Source organism: Hemitrygon akajei, chromosome 7 (assembly GCF_048418815.1).
Source record: "Hemitrygon akajei chromosome 7, sHemAka1.3, whole genome shotgun sequence".
Taxonomy (NCBI): Eukaryota; Metazoa; Chordata; class Chondrichthyes; order Myliobatiformes; family Dasyatidae; genus Hemitrygon; species Hemitrygon akajei.
This window is the reverse complement of record NC_133130.1, coordinates 108,612,418-108,636,996: the sequence shown is the minus strand read 5'-3', so window position 1 is coordinate 108,636,996 and position 24,579 is coordinate 108,612,418. Positions and strand designations below refer to the sequence as shown.

The 24,579-nt window shown below is 38.4% G+C and overlaps 1 protein-coding gene across 1 annotated transcript in view; it reads left to right on the top strand.

The window, feature by feature from the left end:
* tulp4a (TUB like protein 4a) overlaps nt 1-24,579 on the top strand; it is a 197,762-nt gene that overhangs the window by 19,483 nt on the left and 153,700 nt on the right. Inside the window, exon 2 of the mRNA XM_073051677.1 lies at nt 20,949-21,077. Within this exon, the coding sequence (XP_072907778.1) occupies nt 20,949-21,077 (129 nt within the window). The remainder of the gene's footprint in view (nt 1-20,948; nt 21,078-24,579) is intronic.

Here is a 24,579-nt window from a genome sequence, read left to right as displayed (position 1 = left end):
TTCCGCAACAAACTTGAATCACAGAAGGATGCTTGACAGCTCTGGCAGAGTTTGAATCCAAATAATTGATGCAGACTTAGTTGACATTCCCATCCTTAATCAATGCCCTATTTGCTCTCCTACCCTGGGGAAAAGACATCTTGATCTATCATGTTAATACTTCTGTAAAGTTGCCCTCCTGTGTTCTAGAAATAAAGACCTAGTCTGGCCAACTAGTCCGCATGACAGAAACCCTTGATTCCTGACAACATCCTGGCCACACTGGATCTTTATTCTTAGGAGTTTAGGAGAATGAGAAGTGTATAAAATCATGAAGGATATGGATAAGGTGGAGGCTTATAGTCTTTTTCACAGGGTGGGGGGGGGGGCTTCAAAACTAGAATGAACATATACAAGTTAAGATTTTAAAAGAGACCTGAGAGGTAACTTCTTTTCCCAGAGGGTAGAGAGTACCTGGAATGAGCTGCCAAAGGAAGTGGTTAAGGCAAATATAGTTGCAACATTTGAGGCATTTTGATAGGTACATGAAGGTTAGAGGTTGTGGGCCAAATGTGGGCAACTGGGATAAGCAGGAGAGTGCTGTATTTGGTATGGATCATTTGGGCTAATGGTCCTGTTTTGGTGCAGTATTACTCTATGACATCCTTGTAAGTCTTTTCTACAGTCTTTCAAGTTTCACCACGTTTTTCCAATAACAGGCTGAGCAAACAATTGCACAGTATTCCAAGTATGGCCTTACCTATGACTTAGCTAACTGCAACATACTATCTCAACTTCTATACTCAGTGCCTTGATTGAAAGCCAGCATGCTAAATGCCTTTTCCACCATCTTGTCTATCTGTGATGCCTCTTTTCAACAAATATGCCCTTGTACTCATTTTGAAGTCAGACGCTTGGGGATTGAACTCCAACTTCAGAGCAGACTGTGTGTGCACTAACACTTCTCTTGCTGCATGCCTCCACTCAATTCTGTACTGGCTATCTCCCCTATCTCTTTCAGTCCAGGTAAAAGGTCTAGATCTAAAATGTCTGCCTGTTTCCCTCCACAGATGCTTCCTTACCTGCTGAGTTCCTCCAGCAGTTTGCTTTTGTTTTCCTTCTTCCTATTCACTCTCTCTAAACTTCTCATAATTTTCTACTGCTGGATTAGATGCTTCCCTTGGCCTCCTTTGATCCCAGTTTATCCAGTTTCTACTTGTAATTCAAATTTTCCACACCTGGCAATGTCCTTGCAAAAGGGTGACACAGGTAGTAGAGCTACTATTACATAGGGTCAGAGTTTTGGGTTCATTCCTGACATTAAGTGCTGTCTGTGTGGAGTTTGCGTGCAAATTTGGAATATGTTGAGTTGTAATCATCATTAGGATTAGATTGAGCAACGATGGTGGATTTGTGAAATTCTCTTTCTATATTCATTTGCTTATAAAAATTAGCATAATTAGCCTTATTTGTCACATGTACATTGAAACCTACAGTAGAATGAAGCATTTGTGTCAGCGGCCAACAAGTCTGAGGATGTGCTGGGGCAGCTCACAAGTGTTGCCATGATTCCCGCACCAATGTAGCATGCCCGCAAATTAATAATCCTAACCCATACATCTTTGGCATGTGGGAGGAAACCAGACCACCTGGATGAATCCTGTGCAATAATGGGGTGAATGTACTAACTTCTTAAAGACAGTGGCAGTAATTGAATCTGGGTCGCTGGTACTGTAAAGCGTTACACTGACACTTTGTTATTGTGTCACCCTATAATTAATACTATGATGTCTGATTATAGTTGTGAAACTTGAAGGCAAATTATTACTAAACAATAAATAATTATACAGGGTTAACATCAGCAATAAAAGTTAATAATTATGGATGAATTATTGTTATGCAAATACATTGCTTGCAGTAGGGTATAGCCTAATGAGGATACTCCAATGCAGCAAGTACCTTGAAAGGACATGTTTAGTGAGCTGTGCCGTTTTCAGTTGTCTCTTTGCACTCTCCTTCTGATTCTCAATACTATCAAATATCTCAATTCAAAATGTTGACTCACTTTTTGGGCTACAGTTGGGTTGTTGATTTTTGATATTTAACCAAATTGAATGATATGTCCCGTCAGAGTCCAAAAAAAAGGAAAAGTGACTAGGAGAGGATTCTGAGTTACTGCAAGTAAGGGTTTTTTTTTTGGCTCTTATGTAATGATGCATGCTTCTAGGCTGTTATGTTAGAGGAAAATCAAAAATCTACAGTTTCTGGAAATCAGAAATTGTATAATAAGCTCTCCTTCAACATACCCCTATATTTTCCTCCAGTCACCTTAAAATGATGCATGCTGGTATCAGCTATTTCTGTTCTTGGACAAAATCTCTGTATCTCTTATCTTCTTAACATCTATCAAGACACCTCTCGTCCTCCTTTACTCCAAAGAGAAAATCCCCAGCTCGTTCAACATATCCTCATGGCTTGTAATCCAGGCAGCGTCTTGGTAAATCTCATCTGTACTTTCTCTAAAGCTTCCATACCTTCCTCTAGAACACAATTCTCCAAGTGTGAACTAACATGAGTATTACAGAGCTGCAACATTGCCTGGCGGCTCCCTGACCAACGAAGGCCAACACACCAGGCATCCTCTTAACTACCCTATCAACTTGTGTGGCAACTTTGAAGCATCTATGGATATGGACCCCAAGATCCTTCTGTTCCTCCACACTGCTAAGAATTCTGCCATTAATTCTGTATTCTGCCTTCAAATTTGACTTTATAAAGTGACTGTTTCTTAGCCTACCTCTACATTGTGTCGTTGTCCTGTTGTACCTATACAACCTTCTACACTATTCGCAACTCTACCAACCTTTGTGTCAAATGCAAACTTACTAACCCACACTTCCACTTCCTCATCCAAGTCATTTATAAAAATCACAAAGAGCGCAGGGCCCAGAGCAGGAAGTTCCAGCACATCCTCTTAACGTTGACATGTTCTAGATATCAGCCTGTTTTACGCTGTCCTCACAAATGTCGAGGTTCTCACTGGTGAATACTAAAAGCAAAATATTCATCAAGGACCTCCCCTACCTCCTCCGACTCCTGACAAGCTTCTTCTTATCCCTGATCGCCCCTACCTCATTCTGATCATTTTCCTGTTCTTTATGTGTGTAGAATGCCTTGGAGTTTTCCTTAATTCTACTCAAGGCTTTCTCATGAATCATTCTAGCTCTTCGAGGTCTATTCTTCAGCTTCTTCCTGGCTACCTTGTACCACACTAGAGACCTGTCTGATCCACCCTTCCTAAATCTCTTTCAATCTTTTTATTAATATTTAGAATATTATGAATGAGATACAATTCAAATAATGGTAAGGGATTACAAATATATAGACTCCCATTATACATAAAGTAATACATAAACAATGAATAGAGCATAAGTAAGTTTCCCAAAACATAAACCATATAGTATATATATGAACAAGGTAAGTTTAGATATTTCATAATATATAGTGTAAAAAAGAGAAAAAAAAATCTATCTAAGAAAGTTAGCTAATCTACTAATCTAGTATCAAGAAAAAGAAAAAAAAAACAAAGAAGAAAAAAAAAAAAAAAAAAACTTTTAAAAAGAGAAAAAAAAAGGGCTGTTATTCCTAAATCTTAAGTAAGATTCTTTCTCTACCTTAATGGGGCAAACTTACCCAAAACCACGTACTCTGTAAACAACTGCTTCTGTTGTGGATTTCCCTGAGTACATTTATTCTCAATTTATTCTCCCAAGTTCGTGCCTAATAGCATCATGATATACCTTCCTCCAGTTAAATACTTTCCCATACCATCTGCTCTTATCGCTTTCCAAGGCTATGGCAAAGGTCAGGGAGTTGTGGTCCCTGTCTCTGAAATGCTTATCCGCTGAGAGATCTGATACTGACCTGGTTCACTGCATAGCACCAGATGTAGTATGTCCTGTCCTTTATTTAGCCTGTCTAATTGAGTCAGTAATCCTTCCTGGACACACCTAACAAATTCTGCCCCATCTAAGCCATTTGCACTAAGGAGATGCCAATCAATATTAAGGAAGTCCCTTATGATAACATCCTTGTTATTTTTGCACTGTTCTAAAATCTGTCTCCCAATCTGTATCTCAATGTCTTTTGCTAATGGGGGATCCATAAATTACTTTGAATAGTGTTGCTTCCTTCATATTTCTGACTTCCACACTGGCTCAGCAGGCAATAATGCCCTCTATAATGCCCTCCCTTTCCGTAGCGGTGATACTCTCTCTGGTTAACAATGGCACTATCCTACCCACTACTAATAGTTTAAAAAAAAAAAGCAATAAGGAGAGAAAAGATGAAATATGAATATAAGTTAGCCACTAATATAAAAGAGGATACTAAAAGAGTGGATATTGGATATTGAAAATGACACTGGAAACATAATAATAGTGGACAAAGAAATGGCAGATGAGCTCAATTAAGTATTTTGTGCCAGTCTTCACTATGACAGACTCTAGCAGTATGCCAGAAATTCAAGGATGTCAGGCGTTAGAAGTGAGTGTAGCTACTATTACTAAGGAGAAGGTGCCTGAGAAGCTGAAATGTTTGAAGGCAGATAAGTCACCTGGACAGACTGATGAGGTTATGGAGGCTTTAGTGATCTTTCAAAAAAATCACCAGATTCTGGAATGGTTCTCAAAGACTGGACTCTTTAAAATGTTGCTCGACTCTTTAAGAAGGCAAAATCTAGGAAATTATAGGTCATTTAGCCTGACTTTAGCGGTTGGGAAGATGTTGGAATCCATTATAAAGGATGAGGTTCCATGGAGTCACATGATAAAATAGGTTGAATTCAGCATGGTTTCCTTAAGGGGAAATCTTGCCTGACAAATCTGTTGAAGTTCAGGGAAATAACAGGCAGGATAGACATGGTGTTGTTTTCTTGGATTTTCAGAAGGTGTTTGACAAAGTACCATACATGAGGCTGCTAAACAAGATAAGAACCCATGGTGTTATAGGGAAGATATTAGCATGGATAGAGGATTGTTCAACTGGCAGGAGGCAAAGAGTGGGAACAAAAGGAGCCTTTTGTAGTTTACTGCCAGTCATTAAGGATGTTCTACAAGAGTTGGTGTTGGGATTCCTTCTTTTCATGTAACATGTCAGTGATTTGGATGTGGAATTGATGGCTTTGTGACCAGATTTGTGGATGATACAAAGATATCTGGAGGGCAGGTAGTGTTGAGGAAGGAGAGTCTTCAGAAGGACCATTAGGAGAATGGGCAAAGAAGTGGTAGATGGAATACAGTGTTGGGAAGTGTATGGCCATCCATTTTGGTGGTAGGAATGAAGGCATAGGCTATTTTCTAAACCTGGAAAAAATTCAGAAATGGGAGGTGTAAAGAGACTTGGGAGGTCCCATGCAGGATTCCCTAATGGTTAACTTGCAAGTTGAGTTGGTGGTAAGAAAGGAAAATGCAATAATAGTATTCATTTCAAGTGGGCAAGAATATAAAGCAAGGATGTAATGCTGAGGCTTTATAAGGCATTGGTCAGACTGTACTTGGTGTATTGTGAGCAGTTTGGGCCCCTTAGAAAGGTTGTAATGGTATTAGAAAGAGTTTCACTGGTGGTTCATGAGCATGATTCTGAGAATGAAATGGTTATTGTATAAGGGATGTTGTACTGGGCCTGTGCTTGTTAGGGTTTAGGCAAATTAGGGGTGGCTGTCATTGAAACCTATCGAATATTGACAGGTCTTAATAGAGTGGACATGGAAAGGATGTTTCCTATAGTGGGGGAGTCTAGAACAAGAGGGATCGGCCTCAGAATAGAAGGGCATCCTTTTAGAACAGAGATGAGGAGGAATTTCTTTAGCCAGAGAATGGTGCATCTATGGAATTCATTGCCCAGACTTCTGTGGAGGCTGTCATTGAGTATATTCAAAGCGGAGTTTGATAGGTTCTAAATTAGTAAGGGTGTCAGAGGTTACGGGGAGAAGGCAGGAGAATAGGGTTGAGTAGGGTAATAAATCAGCCATGATAGTATGGTAGAGCAAACTTGATGGGCCGAATGGCTGAATTCTGCTGCTCTGCCTTATGGATGGGAGGGTAGAAAATGTTGTACTTTTGTTCTAGAATGGAAATGGGGATAATCCAGGTAATTATAGTCCAATGAACCTCTCGTCAGAAGAAAATGAGGGATATGGCTTATGCACATTTAGAAAAGCATGGTTTGCTTGGGGATGGTCAGCATGGCTTTGTATAGGGCTGATCATACTTTGCATACCTCAGTTGAGTTTGTTGAGGAGGTGACAAAGGTGCCTGATGAGAGTAAGGCAGTGGATGCTATCTGCACAGACTTTAATATGGCATGTGATAAGATCCCTTATAGTAGGTTAATTCAGAAGATATAGTGTTGACCTTCATCAGTCGGGGGGGGGGGGGGGTAGAGTTCAAGAGCCGTGAGGTAATTTTGCAGCTCTATAAAATCTTAGTTAGACCACTTCTGCAGTATTGTGTTCAGTTCTGGTCACTTCATGATTGGAAGAATGTGGAAGCTTTTGAGAGGGTGCAGAAATTTACCAGGATACAGCTCGGAGTAGAGAACATGAGGAAAGGTTGAGTGGGCTAGGGTGTTTCCCTTTGGAGTGAAGAAGGATGAGAGGTGACTGATAGAGGTGTACAAAATGAAGGGTACAGATAGAGTGAACAGTAAGAGACTTTTTCCCAGAGTGGAAATGGCTACTATGAAGGGGAATAATTTTAAGGTGATTGGAGGAAATTATAGGGGTGATGTCAGAGGCAAGTTTATTACACAGAAAGTGGTCTTTGTGTGAAACATCCTAGCAGAGGTAGAGGCAGTTACATTAGGGTCATTTAAGAGTCTCTTAGATAGGCACATGGATGATTGGAAAAATAGGTGGTTATGTAGGAGGGTAGGGTTAGATTGATCTTAGAGTAGGTTAAAATATTGGCACAAAATTGTGGTCCAAAGGGCCTATACTGTGCTGTAGTATTGTGTGTTCCATTTGAGCACTTTTCCAATCCACATAATGATTTTACTCTGAAATGTTAATAGTTGTAGCTACATCTAGATGCTTCTAAGATGTCCTTGAATTTTTGTTTTTGAAGATTTTAGCTGCCCTAAGCAAACAGATGTCATAATTCAATCTAAACCGAATAAGAAACTTACAGAAAAAATTTAGATACCAGGAAGTACTAAAGTTTCTTTGATGTTAATGGTCTATTTTAATGTTCTTACTTCAGTCATAATAATGACTGAAATTAAATTTTGCCAAGTGGTTCTCATTGTTAATAAGCAGGTTTTTTTTTAACAATTTGATTTTAATTTCATATTTTATGAAGTAATTTACTGTGAATGAAAATGGTCAGACTAGTTGAACCATAGAACATTACAGCACAGAAACAGGCCTTTTGGCCCTTCTTGGTTGTGCCGAACCATTTTTCTGCCTAGTCCCACTGACCTGCACCTGGACCATATCCCTCTGTACATCTCTCATCCATGTACCTGTCCAAGTTTTTCTTAAATGTTAAAAGTGAGCCTGCATTTACAACTTCATCTGGCAGCTCATTCCACACTCCCACCACTCCCTGTGTGAAGAAGCCCCCCCAATGTTCCTTTTAAACTTTTCCCCCTTCACCCTTAACCCATGTCCTCTGGTATTTTTCTCCCCTAGCCTCAGTGGAAAAAGCCTGCTTGCATTCACTCTATCTATACCCATCATAATTTTATACACCTCTATCAAATTTCCGGCCTAAACAGAATTCATAAATCCCTCAAAAAATTGAAATACGAAATGAAATTTGCTCTCTCAGATTTCATCTGAAAAGTAGTAAATGAGCACAATTTGTTTTGTTAACTTGAATAGATTATACAGCTTCACACTATAGAGAATTGTGATTATGATTGTTCTCCAATATATTATTTAAATACCTGCAGTTCCAACAATTAGATAGTTTTTAAAATGTTTCTCCATTGACTGTAACTAGTATTTTTTTCTATATTTGGTTTGTTTAACATACATTGTTCAACTCCTGGAAAGACTTTACACTTCTGAGAATATAGGAACGTGTTTTACTATTGCCTGATGAGTCCTTTTTTGTTTTTGTTTCTAAACCCCCATGAATTACTGTTACTGACAACACTACGGAAAGCTTAGTGGGAGTAGCAAAATTGTTTTCATTGCTTTGAGTAGATAACAAAAGTCCCCACAAGCTGGGGATATAACAAGAGCATTTTTGTTGGGAGATGTGGAATAGGTTGAGACGTGCTTTACAGAACACTTATTTTCACTTCCATAACTTTGACTTCTGTATGTCTAATTTGTGCTGCTGAAACTCTCATTTATGACTTGGTTAACATTGACTTGACTGTTCTAATGCACTCCTGTCCCTGCAGGTTTGAAAATGCTTAACTTGCCTGTATCCCATCATCTCTCTTCATGGCAAATGCAGACCTAATGAGTCGTACAATACAGAAGCAGGCCTTTTGGCCCACCATTTCTTTTACAACCTTTTGCCCATCTACACAAATCCCATTTTCTGCATTGGGACAGTATCCTTCTATGCCTTCCCTAACTAAGTGTCCGACTATAGTAATTGTATCTGATCACCTTTCCACCTCTGGCAGCATATTCTACATGTCACTAGTCACCACGTATTTAAAACAGAAACAAAACGATCTTTAAAGCCAGTGCCTCTATCTTAAACCTGTAAACACGAGGAAATCTGCAGATGCTGGAAATTGAAGCAATACACACAAAATGCTGGTGGAATGCAGCAGTCCAGGCAGCATCTATAGGAAGAAGTACAGTCGGCCCTCCTTATCCGCAGAATCCGCATGCGCCAATTCAACCAACCGCGGATCGCGAAAACTCGGAAGTGTTCTTCCAGCACTTGTTGTTCGAGCATGTACAGGCTTTTTTTTCTTGTCGTTATTCCCTAAACAATGCAGTATAACAACCAATTTACATAGCATTTACATTGTATTAGGTATTATAAGTAATCTAGAGATGATTTAAAGTATACGGATGTGCGTGGATTATCGTGCATCGGGATCGAAAAAAATCGGAAGTTCTCTTACTAGGTAAGTCGGACCAGGTACGACCAGTATTATTTACCGTCAGTTAGTCAAACGTTTGTCTTAGTATATAGTATATATTTTACCTTTCTATGCATATAAAACACTTAAGAGCATATGTTTCAGCGCCGGGCTTGGGAATGGAAGTTCCCGAGTTCGATCTAATGACAGATCGCTATCTAGTACGCTCTCCACCGTACTGGGTTGATGTGAGGATCAAAAACCCAAAACCCCAAAGCCCAATAATTAAACCACTGCGTTGCTTAGTAATAATTGTAGCTTTCATCAGGGCAGAGCCTTTCTCACTTTATCCTTTAAAATTGTTCGGATAGTTGACCGACGTAGCCTAACACTTTTCCAATGACCGATGGCATTTCACCTCTTTCCGATCGCTTTATTATTTCCACTTTATTTTCAATCGTGATCGTGATTATTTTTGTGAATAGAAACACTGCGCATTCAGAGCTCTGGCGCCGGGTCAATGTCCACCGCACTGCGACAGGTTAAATAAGGTCTGGAGTTCCGCTGGGTCCTAAGGTCCACCAGATTGAGACAGGTTGCATAAGGGACTTGAGCATCTGCAAATTTTGGTATCCGCAAGGGGTCCCAGAACCAATAGTCGCGGAAAAGGAGGGCCGATTGTACTTCTTCCTATAGATGCTACCTGACCTGCTGTGTTCCACCAGCATTTTTGTGTGTATCTTAAACCTGTGCTGTCTTGTTTTTGGTACTCCTATTCGGGGGTGGTGGGAAGAAAGACATTTTGATCATCTATGCCATCTGTGGCACTCATAATCTTACATCAATCAAGTCACCTGTCAGCTTCATTTCTCCAGGGTAAGTCAGTCCAACTAAACCAATTTCTCCCCCATAACTAAAAGTCCTCCAAACCAGGCAACACCTTGGCGAATCTCCTCTGCAATCTCTAATACATTCACATCTTTTTTATGATGATCAAGACTTCTTATGGGGGATTTCAACTTCCCTAATATAAACTAGGAGCTTCCTACTGCAAGGGGTTTAGATGGGATAGAATTTAAGTATAACACGAGGAAATCTGCAGATGCTGGAAATTCAAACAACACACACAAAATGCTGGTGGAACACAGCAGGCCAGGCAGCATCTATAAGGAGAAGCACTGTCGACGTTTCGGGCCGAGACCCTTCGTCGGAACTAACTAAAAGGAAAGATACTAAGAGATTTGAGATACAGATATGGTCATTATAGGAGAGTTTTAAATTGGAGTAGGGCAAATTACAAGGGCATTAGCAGGAACTGAGAAGAGTTAATTGGGAACACCTTTTCTCTGGCAAGTCCACATCAGACATGTGGAGGCTTTTTAAAGGTCAATTGCACAGACCACAGGAAGGGTATGTTTCTGTTAAATGGAAGGACAGGCGTGGAAAGATAAGAGGACTTTGGATCTTTAGCGAGGTGATGAATTTTGTCAAGAAGAGAAATCAATTGTATGTAAAGCTTCATAAGTTAGGGTCAAATGAAGCACATGAGTATAAGGAAACCAGAAAAGAACTAAAGAAGGGAATTAGTAAAGCCAGGAGGGCCATGAAAAGTCCATGGCAAGTGGGATTAAGGTGAATCCTAGGGCATTCTATACATACTTCAAGAACAAGAGGATAGCTAGGTAGTGGGTGGTACCACTCAAGGATAAAGGGTGGGGGGGGGGGGACATTTGCTTAGATGCAGTGAGAATGAGTGAAGTACTTAATGAGTGCTTTGCTTCAGTATTTACCAAGGAAAAGGATATGGAGGACCAGGAGATCAGTGCTGAGTGTATAAATACATTAGGGTTTTTAAGAGGTCAAGGAGGAGGAAATGTTGGACATCCTAATGAGCATTAAGGTGGTAAGTCTCCAGAGCCTGATGGGATTGACCCCAGATTATCGAAGGAGGCAAGGGACGAGATTGCTGGGACCTTGACCAGTATCTTCGTGTCCTCTCTAGCCACACATGAGGTCCTGAAGGACTAGTGAGTGGCTCATGTTGTACCTCTATTTAAGAAGAGAACAGTGGAAGTCAGCGGGAGATGCTCATGGAGTGAGTACTGTTTCAGATCCGCTCCATAACCTTTACCTTTTCTAACCTTTGATCACCCTTATTCAACTTATTGTTACCTACACCAAAAGATTTTTGCTACTTTCTTGGGCTTATCGTTAAGATTTTATTGTGAATTTTTGAAGATATGCAAACAGAAATGGCTCTTAGATCCAAAGGACGAGAACCGGGGCGTAACCCGAACGGCAATGGAAAGAAGCAAGCTCAACCGCAAAGCACTGAGTTAACTTATGAACTGTTTATGGAGGTTTTGGATAGAAAATTTGATGAACAACATCAGGCTTTTCAACAAGATATAAAGGCTTTTCAAGATTATATGGTTAAGATGGATTCAGTAATTAACCAGCAGCAAATGCTTATCGCGTCTTTGCAAGATGAAGCGCGGAAACGAGATTTGACAATTGAAAAATTGCAACAGGATTTAATTTCGACCATTAAACTGGCGGAGACACTTAAAGCCAAGAGTGTCGATTTGGAGAATCGGTCCAGAAGACAGAACTTACGCATACTTGGTCTCCCAGACGGCATAGAAAAAGGCGACCCTTCGAAATACTTTGCTCAATTTCTAAAAGATGCGTTTCCGTCGGTTTTTCCAGAAAACCCCCCGGTACTTGACCGAGCACATAGAATTTGGAGACGTTCACCGAGTGCGTCAGATAAACCCCCGGTGGTAATCGTCCGATTTCACTATGTTCACGACAAAGAACAACTCATTCGTGAAGCTCGAAGGGCTGGGATGATTAAATTTCATGATTATTGCTTTCGTTTGGTGGAAGATTTTAGTCCAGAAATTATGAAGAAGAGGCTTCTCTTTAAACCTCTGATGTCTGAATGTTATGAGAAAAATCTAAAACCTGCGCTCTTATACCCGGCGAAGCTCAGGATTTCCCTGCCGAACGGTCCGCGTAGAGTATTCCTTTCCACCTTCGAGGCGAAAAAGTATTTGGAAGAGAACTTCCCTACTGATACAGTCACTACTTTCTAATAAATGAGTGATTCTGATCGTGAAAGACGGTTTTCGATTCCTTAAACCAGGGTTAGTCTCTGGTTATTGGTGTAGGTTTATCCTATACATATTTAAGTTAAAGTGTGCTTTCCTTATATTAATCGCTTTGTCTTATACACTTTAACTACTATACTATATTTTTGTCTATTATTTTTGTTCCCTTGAAGGTATATTTTTAACCTTTCGAAGGGAATTTTTTTTTAATATCAAGATAGTGGTTTTTTGTAAAGTATTCTTGGTTTAGTTTAAGATGGCGTTATTATTTCTTTTTTCGTCTTCTTCCTATAATGCATCGCTTATCATAGTTTAAACACTTCTTGATTTGTTTGGGTTATAACCCGATTTATAAACTTTTAGTGATTATATTCCCTTTTTTTTACAACCCAGCATATTAAGAAGCGTAGTTTTTAGTACTGCGATCATAATTCTTAAAGTTGGGGTGGTTTTTTTTATATATCCTTTAAACACGGAGTGGTCTGCCGCTGATATGGGGGTAGAGTTAGTCTCATTTTTTTCTTTTTCATGTGGGGGTGGGGGTTGGTCTGTTTTCCTTTTTAATGTTTCTCTTATTAATTTGTTTTAGTTTTTTTACTTGGGCTGTTCTTGAACTACAAATATGTCTACGATGTTGTCACTTCCGGGTCCACTCCTTATTTTTGTCCCTCTTCCGGGTGCATGAGTTTATAACATGGTTAACCCTTTATATACCAAAGGGATGACTTTAGAAACATGGCGCAAACCATTAACTTTGTGTCTTGGAATACTAATGGATTAAACCATCCGATTAAACGAAAGAAGATTTTCAAAGTATTCCAAAGACTTAATGCACATATCATTTTTGTACAAGAAACTCATGTGAGGAAGGAGGATAAATATCGCTTTTTTAGGTCTTGGCGGGGTCAACAGTATCATTCGAATTCGAATGCCAAAGTTAAGGGAGTTTCAATTTTTATTGACTCCTCTATTGCATTTGTTCAACATGATATCCTTTCGGATCCGAATGGTAGATTTTTGTTAGTTACGGGTTTACTTGGTAATAAAAAGGTTGCTATGGTTAATGTTTATGCCCCGAATGTGGATTGTCCTGACTTTTTTAAGTCCTTATTTACTTCTTTACCTAATTTAAATGAATATAAGTTAATAATGGGTGATGACTTTAATTGTTGTTTAATTCCTTTGATGGACAACTCTACACCTATTCAGACTCTACCCAATAAGTCGGCCACTTGTATTAACTCCTTTTTGACTGATAATGGAGTTTTTGATATTTGGAGATTTCGTCATCCTAATGACAAAGAGTTTTCTTTTTTCTCACATGTTTATCACTCCTATTCGAGAATTGATTATTTTTTTATTGACTCTTGTTTTATTCCATCGGTAATTGGTTGTAATTATGATATTATAGCTATTTCCGACCATGCTCCATTAAAACTTTCTATTAATGTTACGGATACAGCTTTAAGTGCTAGACAATGGCGATTTGACTCTACCTTATTGCAAGAGCTGGACTTTATTAAATTTATGAAGGAACAGATCGATTTCTTCTTTTCAACTAATTCCACGGAGGATATCTCTTGCGGAATACTTTGGGACACTTCTAAAGCGTATATACGTGGACAGATTATCTCTTATTCTGCTGGTCTGAGAAAACGCATTAAGAAGGAAACTCTTTTATTGGTTGATAAAATTAAAGAGATTGACAAGAAATATTCGACTACTCCTAGCAAGGAACTTTATAAACAAAGGGTTGAACTTCAAATGGAACATAGTTTATTACTTACATCTCCGATTGAAAATCAATTAATGAAAACCAGATCTGATTTCTATATACATAGTGATAAATCGGGAAAACTGTTAGCTAGTCAGCTGAAGAATGTTTCAGTTAAACGCCAAATCACTAAGGTTCGACAGCAGAATGGGGATTTGACAGTTAACCATGATGAGATAAATAAGTCTTTTCAAGACTTTTATACCTCCCTGTATCAATCTGAATTCCCTCAGGATCATAATACCATGTGTGATTTTCTCGGGAAATTGAATTTTCCAAAACTATCATCTGATGACCTTTCAGTAATAGATACTCCATTTACGGATGCGGAAATTAAAGGGGTTATTTCCTCAATGAATTCTGGGAAAGCACCAGGTCCAGATGGGTACACAGTAGAATTTTTTAAATGTTTTTCTGCTACTCTAGCTCCTTGGCTATGCAAGGTTTTTGAAGAAGCAATTAGATTGGGGAATTTGCCTCAATCTTTTTATAGAGCTTCCATTTCTTTAATACTGAAGAAAGATAAAGACCCTACTGATTGTGCATCTTATAGACCAATATCTTTATTGAATGTGGATTCTAAGATTTTTTCCAAGTTGCTGGCTTCCAGGCTGGAGAAGGTATTACCCCAAATTATTTCGGAAGACCAAACCGGTTTTATTAAAAATCGCTATTCTTTTTTCAATGTTAGGAGATTATTGAATATTGTTTATACTCCTTCACATAATACTTCAGAATGTGTTATTTCATTAGATGCGGAGAAAGCATTTGATAGAGTTGAATGGCCTTACTCATTTTATGTGCTGGAGAAGTCTAATTTCAATCCGACCTTCATTTCTTGGATTAAATTGATATATCAAACTCCAGTAGCCTTGGTGTTTACTAATAATCAAAGATCTCCATTTTTTCATTTATTTCGGGGCACTAGACAAGGTTGTCCTCTTAGTCCATTACTATTTAACATCGCTTTAGAACCTTTGGCAATTGCCATCAGAGAATCACAGGATATTTTGGGTATTAATCGTGGAACAGATATTCATAAGGTATCTTTATATGCAGATGATTTATTATTATTCATCTCTAACCCTGAGAAATCTATTCCAGCAGTCTTATCATTGTTGGCTCAATTTAGTGAGTTTTCTGGGTATAAGTTAAATCTTAATAAGAGTGAATTGTTTCCTTTGAATAGACAGGTCCCAAATTATGGTATTTTACCTTTTAAATTAGCTAATGACTCTTTTACTTACTTAGGGATTAAAATTACCAAAAACCATAAAGAATTATTTAGGTTTAATTTTCTACCCTTAATTGATCAGATTAAAGGTTTGTTTACTAAGTGGTCACCATTATCTTTATCTCTGATAGGTAGGATTAATGCTATTAAGATGGTTATTTTACCAAAATTTTTATATGTTTTTCAAGCGGTACCAATTTTTATTCCGAAATCCTTTTTTACTAATGTTGATTCAAAAATTTCTTCATATATATATGGCAGAATAAAAATCCCAGGTTAGGTAAAATATACTTACAGAAGACAAAGAAGGATGGTGGGTTGGCATTACCCAATTTCAGATTTTATTATTGGGCAGTTAATATTAGATATTTGATATGTTGGTTGAAAGAATGGGATGGTCCTTTTGGCCCTCATTGGGTGAGTTTGGAAACTAAATCGGTATCTGCTTATGCTCTGGGTTCTATTTTAGGGACATCTCTCCCTTTTGCTCTTTCTAAATTGCCGAAGCGAATCGACAACCCGATAGTTAAATATACCTTACGTATATGGTTTCAATTTCGGAAATTTTTCGGGTTGACTCAATTCGTGTTAAATAGTCCTATTGTATCTAATTGTTTTTTTCAACCCTCAATTATAGATCAAGCTTTTTTGGCTTGGAAAACTAAGGGATTATTAAGATTTTCCGACTTATTTTTGGACAACTGTTTTATGTCTTTTGAGCAGTTAGCTAATAAATATAATTTGCCTGGATTTCATTTTTTTAGATACTTACAGGTTAGGCATTTTTTAAGTACGGTACTTCCTTCGTTCCCAAATTTTCTGTCTTCAGATATTTTGGAGAGTTTGTTTGAATTAAACCCTTTTCAAAAAGGGCTTATATCAAAACTTTATAATATAATTATGAAGATACGTTCAGTGCCCTTTGATAAGACCAAAAATGATTGGGAAAGAGAGCTTAATCTTATTATTCCTATTGAGAATTGGGATAGAATTCTTCAATTAGTTAATACATCATCTATATGTGCCAAACATTCATTAATACAATTTAAGGTTGTACATAGGGCCCATATGTCCAAGGATAAATTAGCTAATTTTTATTCTCATATAAACCCTATTTGTGACAGATGTCAATTAGAAATCGCGTCTTTAACTCATATGTTTTGGTCATGTCCGCTTTTGAAAAAATATTGGAAAGATATTTTTGATATTATTTCGGCGGTACTGAACATTGATTTACAACCCCATCCTATTACCGCAATTTTTGGTTTACCGATGATGGACTTACTTTACTTAACTCCTTCCGCCTGTCGAATGATTGCTTTTCTCACTTTGATGGCTAGAAGATCTATTTTGTTGAATTGGAAGGAAATTAATCCTCCCACGGTATTTCATTGGCTTTCTCAAACTATGTTATGTCTAAATTTAGAAAAAATTAGAAGTGCTGTATTTGATACTTCTATTAAATTTGAAAAGATATGGAGACCATTTATTCAATATTTTCATATGATGTAATGGCCCTGTGCCAGGCTTATTGGTTTTTTCCGCTTTAATCGTATGTATGTTGAGAGGATCGGAGTTGACGACATTGATGTTTATGTATGCTTGTGAGATACTATGAACAGCCCTTTTTTTTCCTCTTTTTAGTTTTTTTTTAGTTTTTTTTCCTTTGTTTTTTTTTCTTAGATATTAGATTAGTAGATTAGTTAACTTTCATATATAGATTTACTATTTTTTTTCTCTTTTTTATATTATATATTATGGAATATCTAGACTTACCTTGTTCATATATATACTATATGGTTTATGTTTTGGGAAAACTTACTTATACTGTATTCATTCCTTATGTATTCCTTCATGTGTAATGGGAGTCTATATGTTTGTAATCCCTTATCAATATTTTAATTGTATTTTATTCATAATATTTTTAATACTAATAAAAAGATTGAAAGAGAAGAAGAGAACAAGGGAACATCCTGGGAATGATAGGATGGTGAGTCTCACGTCATTTGTAGGGAAATAGGATATATGAGAATTAGGGAGAGCTAGCATGGCTTTGTGCAGGTTAGGTAGTGTCTTACCAATTTAATTGACCTTTTTGACAAGATGATGAAAGAGATTGATGAGCGTAGGACACTGGATGTTGTCTGCGTGGATTTTAGTAAGGTGTTTGACAGAGTCCCTCATGGGAGGCTAACCCAGAAGATAAGATGCATGGGGTCCACGGCAAATTCATTGTTTGGATTCAGGCATAGAAGTTAGAGGGTAGTGGTTAAGGGACTTATTCGAGCTGGAGGTCTGTAATTAGTAGTTTTCTGCAGGGATCTGTGCTGGGACCTCTGCTGTTTATGATGTGTATAAATGACCTGGATGAAAATGTAGATAGACTGGTTAGGTGAAGTTGTGGATAGCATAGAACACTGGCAAAGAGTACAGTGCAATAAAGATCAGTTGCAGATATGGGCAGAGAAACGGCACATGGAGTTTAACCCAGATAAATGTGAGGTACCTTGGTAGAGCAATGCAAGGAGAGATGTACACTGTTAGGGCACAGTGTTGCTGAGCAGAGAGATTTTGGGATCCAAGTTCATAGTTTCTTGAAAGGGGCTGCAAGGTCAATAGGATAGTTAAGAAGGCTTATGTCATATTTGCTTTTATTAGTTGAGGCATTGAGTTCAAAAGTTAAGAAATTATGTTGCAGCTTTATAGAAGTGGTTAGGCCACATCTGGAGTATTGCATTCAGTTCTGGTCACTCCACTGTAGGAAGGATGTTGAAGCTTTTGAGAGGGTGCAGAAGAGGTTTACCCAGATGTTACCTGGTTTAGAGGGCATGCACTATCATGAGAGGCTGCATAAACTTGTTTTTTTTGTCTGGAGTGCTGGAGGCTGAGGGGAGATCTGATGGAGATTTATAAGATTGAGAGGCATGGATAGAGTAGGCAGGGAGAATCTGTTTCCTAGGGTTGAAATGCCTAATACCAGAGGGCATGCATTGAGGGTGAGAAGGGGGTAGGTTCAAGAGTGATGAGGGGTAACTTTTTTACCCGATGAATGCCTGAACTTTCCTGCATGGTGTGGTGGTGGAGGCAAATACATTAGTGGCTTTTAAGAGACATTTGGATAGGCATACGGATGTAAGGAAGATGGGGGGCTATGACATTGTGTAGGTAGGAGGGATTAGTGACTGGTTGTTTTTGATTTGCTGTTTAGCTCATTTGGTATAATGTGGGCCAGATGGCCTATTTCTGTGCTGTACTGTTCAATGTTCTATGTACCCCAAATGTACCTGATCAGCATTTTATAAAGTCGGAGCATAATTTTTGAACTCTTATATTCTGTTCCTTGACTTACTGAAGGCAAGTGTACCATTTGACACCTTCAATTTATCTTCCTGTGTTGTCGCTCTTGGGGAGCTATCGACCCTGGACCTCTTGATGTTTTCTTTCATCAATATTCCTTAGGCCCTTCTATTTACTGTGTATACTCTATCCCTATTTGACTTCTGAAAATGCATTTCCTTGCACTTGTCAGGATTAAATTCCATCTGCCAACAATCAACTGTACATTCCAACTGATGTGTATCCAGCTGTTAACTTAAGACAACCTTTCCTGCTATTCATAACAGCACCATCATGCCAATTGCAAACCTCCATACTCATATGAATCTCTGATATATGTCACATACAGCAAACCTCCTGTGGTACATCTCTAGTCACAGTCCTCTAATCAGGAAAAAAATGCCTTTGCTCCTTTCTCCAAGCCAATTTTGGATCCAGTTAGCCAGCTTGCCTCAAGTCCTATGTGCCTTTATCTGTTGGTCAAGCTTAAGGTGGCCATTTCAATTTCATCAATTTCATTGATTGTCTTAAAAAAAACTCACCTCATTTCTCCTCATTTTATAGCCTTGATATTCCTCCAGTTTAGCAACCTCTGAAATGTTTATTTTCTAATTCATCTCTCAAATCTTCCTCCATGGATCTAGTGGAGTAGTGGTTAAGTTACTGAGCTAATATCTGGGTCTTGAACAGTTGTAAACATTGTAAGATCTGAATTTGTAAGCATTGATCCCACTATGACAGTGGGAAATTTGAACTCAAGTCTGAAATTTAAAAAAAAGATTGTTCATAATATTAACGATGAAGCTACTGTATTGTCTTTAAAACACCACTTGGTTCGCTGTGCTCCAAATCCACTTATGTGATCAACTCTTAACTTCTCTCTAATTCAAAACTTAGATGTGAATTGTAATAATAGATACAGGGTGGCAGAATAGGCAAATAAATGCCAGGTGAAGAATGTGAAGTCATACATTTTTGACAGAACATCTACAAAGTAAAACAAGTGAAACACAAGACTGCTGGAGAAGGATTGTCTTAAAATCCACTGAGTTCTTCCAGCAGATTGTTTGTTGCTACAAGTTAAAGCAGATGTAAGTAGTGTGTATGAACAGAAGACATGTAATGTGGTATAACTGGTTGAGAAGATAATTAATAAAGCATTTGGCATCACGAGCTTCATGAAGAATACAAAGGGTAGGTGATTATGTTGAGGGTTTGAGATACTTGTTGGGTCACAACCCCAAGTAGATGGATTGAAAAGGTTTAGAAGGTTATGGACCAAATGCTGGCAAATGAGACTTGGGTTGGATAGGGCATCTTAACTGGTCACTAACCATTTGGGCCATAGGTCCTTTTTCTGTACTCTGACTCTATGAATATTGCATTTCTTATCCAGATCCAGCTATCACAGTTTAGGAAGGATATGAAGATCAGAAGGAGAGAGTGAGTGTACAGAAGGAGATTGACTAGAATATTTCCAAGGATATGGTATTTTAGCCAAAGATGAGAGGTAGAAGCTAAATAGGTTTGCTTGGATCATAGAAGGTTGCGGCAATAGTTTGTGGCAAATATGACTGGTTTAATTTGGGCAAATAGGAACCATTGTTATAAGCAGATAGCACATATTTTAAAGGAAGATGAAAAGCAATTGGGGAGGGTAGAGACGTGGAGAAAAATTTTGTGTGGCGAGTGGCATGATCTAGAACCGGCAGACCACAAAGTTGGTGTGGACTGTAAATCAGGGCTTTCATAATGGAGCTGAGTAATCACTTAAGGGAAGTAATTTACAGAGCAACTAGGAAAGCAGCAATTCACCCAATGGGATCACTACTTCAACTCTTTAAAACTTTACTTCCATCATGTCTTTTGGTCTGATAGCTCCTTAGTCTTGTTTTCTTTTGTAACTTTCATGTAAAGTGGTTTTGATGCGTTGAACTTGAACCCATTGTTTAATCTATACTTGCTCAAAAATATATAAAATATTTAAATGGCCCAAGTAATGTTTGGTGACCTATTCTTGTATTTTTGAGATGGGGATTTAGTGAGTAGTGTTCTGAAATGACATTTATTTAAGAAATGCATTAAAAGCTGGGTTTCAGAGAAATTGAATGATCCACAGGCTGCTTAATATGTAAAGATGTTCTAATCTGAAATTTCACCTTCTCCAAAAAAGCAGTGGATTGTCATGGAAAGGTAGAATATTTATAATACAGAAGGAGGCCATTGATGTTAATTGTTTCTCTCTACAGAGATTGCTGCTGAGCTTACTAAGTACTTCCAACATTTTCTGCTTTTATTCTAGTTTTACTGTATTAAGTATTAAATGTCATGCAGTAGTATTTCAAGCTTTTAATTTTTGACATTGGGTTCTTCCCTTGATCTTTTCTGATTTTAATCCTGTATTTCAAGCAAACGTTGTTCCCCCTTCATGGACTTAATTGTTGCTGATTGTTTTCAGGTGGTGCTTGTGCGCTGGAATGAACCATTTCAGAAACTTGCAACTTGTGATGCTGATGGAGGAATTTTTGTCTGGATTCAGTATGAAGGCAGGTGGTCAGTTGAACTGGTCAATGACCGTGGAGCACAGGTAAATATCACTAGAATGAAATAGTTGAAAACATCCATTTTATTTAAATCTGTTTCAAATCAAAACTCCCAAAATTTTGCTCAAAAGATTAAAATGCTGTGAGATAATTTTATAGTTTTGAAGTTTCATAGTAATTTATAAATGTATTATATCTTTGTCAGGTTCTTTTTGATAGAGGTGTTAATCCATCAATTTAGGATTTTCTCAAGTGGTTTAGAGATGAATACGTTTAGAATTAGCATCTGTTGCCACAATCCAAGGCCCGTTTAATGCTTTATTTCTTCTACAAGACTGTTCTTTTGCATTTTTAAGTGTGAATTTCATAAATAGGAGCATCAGAATTAATAAATTAGAATGGACTTTCTGTCCCCTTCATTTTCTACCATCCTAGCAAATGCATGAAGCTACAATAATCATTGTTATTGCCTGATTGTGGCAGACTTACTATCTTTATACTAAACTAGACCACATAAAGATGCAAAGAAAACTGGTATGATTGAAAGCCTTGGAAATCATAGGTCCATGGTTGCATATTTCTCTCAAACATAACATATTTCACATGTCATATATTCACTTCCCATTTCCCAAATAAATCAAAGGAATATTTCTTCCTCATCCCTGGGCTAAGAGGAAAGCAGCTTCTATTGATGCACAGTTCAATCATCAACTCAGTTATTGCTTCAGTGTTCTGTTGTCTAAATAATGTTCTTTGTAGTTTACCTATCCTGGGAAACTTGTTTTAACTGGATCACTTCTAAGCATTGAATATGTGTTTAATTTGAGAGGGCACCAATGTGAACTGTTACAGTTGAGTCAGAACTACAGTTTATATACAAGGATCTCTGATAATAAAAGCATTAAGACTGATTTGGGTAGCACTATGAGTGGGGAAAAAAATTCAATCATTAGTTGTTAGCAGAAACATTGTCTCTGAAATGCACATTCTACCAGACTGGTAGAAGGGTACAGTAACACAAATAACTACATTGGTGTGTAGAAGAGCGTCTCTGAATGCACAACAGATTGAACCTTGAAGTGGATGGGCTGCAGCAGCAGAAAATCACAAACATTAAATACATGAGGTATCTAATAAAGCAGCCACTGTGTGTATATGATGGGTGCAGGTCAGGGTGATTAAAGTAGAGGGTGACTGTCAGAATAGCAGTAAATGTGGACATTCTGCTGAATTTAATGATGGAGACCGCCAGTTAATTTTATTCTATTTATCAATAGCTACTTTGAGTGGAAGGTAAATATGACTAATGTTTGAAATGGTCCTTGGCAATCAGTGACCCAATCAAAACCGATCAATACTTCTCAGTGATCCAGAGCACTCAACGATTTCAAATTGTTCTTTGCAGTTTGGAATAACTGAGAGAGAGGGAGAGACCTGATTTATACCATGCTGGTCATTTTAATTCTGAAGAGAAAACACCTAGACACTATTTCTCAAAAACTGAATGAATTCTCAGTGGAGAAGCATGAATCACTATGGGGCACTAACATGCAAATGTGATGTTAGCATTCATTTCAAGAGGACTAGAATGTAAAAGCAAGGATGTAATGTTAAGACTTTATAAAGCATTGGTGAGGCCTCACTTGGAGTATTGGGAGTAGTTTTGGGCCCCTTAATCTGAGAAAGGTTGTATTGAAACTAGAGAGGGTTCAAAGTTTCACAGATGATTCTTGGTTTGAACAGCTTATCATATGAAGAGTGTTTGATGGCTCTGGACCTGTATTCACTAGGATTCAGAAGAATGAGGGGTGACATCATTGAAACTTATTGAATGGTAAAAGGTTTTGATAGAGTGGATGTGGAGAGGATGTTACCTATGGTGGGAGAGTCTAAGACCAGAGGACACAGCCTCAGAATAGAGATGAGGAACGCCTTTAGCCAGAGAGTGGTGAATTTGTGGAATTCTTCGCTATAGGCAGCTGTGGAGGCCAAGTCTTTATGAATATTGAAGGCAGAGGTTGATAGATTCTTGATTGGTCAGGGCATGGAGGGATCTGGGGGAAATGCAGGAGATTGGGGCTGAGAGGCAAAATGGATTAGCCATGATGAAATGGTGGAGCAGACTTGATGGGCCAAATGACCTAATTCTGCTCCTGTATCTTGTGGTCTTGTGGGCAGTCAGCATGGTTAAAGACAGACCTACTTTGAGATCCCTCAGATAAGTCATTGGAGGATTACTTTTCATAAATTGATTCAAGTTGTTCATTAGATATGTATGTAGATTTTCAAAAGGCATGTAATACGATATCTCTTTTCAAATGTATTTTTATAGAAACTTGGAGAAAAGGAATAAGCTGATCATCCAGATTCACCCCAACCTGGGTCCATCTATTGCCGGTCAGCTCTTAACTTGCCCCCTTCCCTCCACCTTTTAAATCGTGACTGTTACCTCTCTATCTTACAGTCCAGGTGAAGGATCTCGACCCAAAACATTGACAGTCCACTTCCCTCCATAGATGCTGCCCGACCTGCTGAGTACCTCCAGTGCTTTGTGTGTTCAGATTTCTGCCTGTATCCTGTGATCCTTTTGGCCCTCAGAGAAAAAAAAATCTAAGCCTTGAATATATTGGAAGTATTGGAAAGGATACAGAGGAGATTTACCAGGATGCTGCCTGGTTTAGAGAGTATGGATTATGATCAGAGATTAAGGGAGCTAGGGCTTTACTCTTTGGAGAGAAGGAGGATGAGAGGAGACATGATAGAGGTGTACAAGATATTAAGAGGAATAGACAGAGTGGACAGCCAGCGCCTCTTCCCCAGGGCACCACTGCTCAGTACAAGAGGACATGGCTTTAAGTTAAGGGGAGGGAAGTTCAAGGGGGATATTAGAGGAAGGTTTTTCACTCAGAGAGTGGTTGGTGCGTGGAATGCACTGCCTGAGTCAGTGGTGGAGGCAGACACACTAGTGAAGTTTAAGAGACTACTAGACAAGTATATGGTGGAATTTAAGGTGGGGGGTTATATGGGAGGCAGGGTTTGAGGGTCAGCACAATGTAGGCTGAAAGACCTGTAATGTGCTGTACTATTCTATGTTCTATATTTAGGCTTCCTTAAGCACCTATGTGGACAGCACAATAGCTAATGCTTATTACAATGCTTTACACTACTAGTGGAGTTTAATTCCTGCCGCTGTCTGTAAGGAGTTTATATATTTTCCGCATTTCCTCCAGGTGCTCCGGTTTCTGTCCACATCCAAAGATGTACGGGTTAGTGAATTGTGGGCATGCTTTTGGTGCTGGAAGCATGGCAACACTTATGGGCTGCTTCCAAAACATCCTTGGACTGTGGTCGTTGACACAAACAATGCATTTCATTGTACGTTTTGATGTACATGTGACAAATGATGCAAATCTTTCTCTCATTCTACATGCATAGTTCCAAGCCTATACACGCTGGAGTTTAGAAAAATGAGGGTGGATCTCATTGAAACCTATTGTATATTGAAAGGCCTAGATAGAGTGGATGTGGAGAGGATGTTTTTTATAG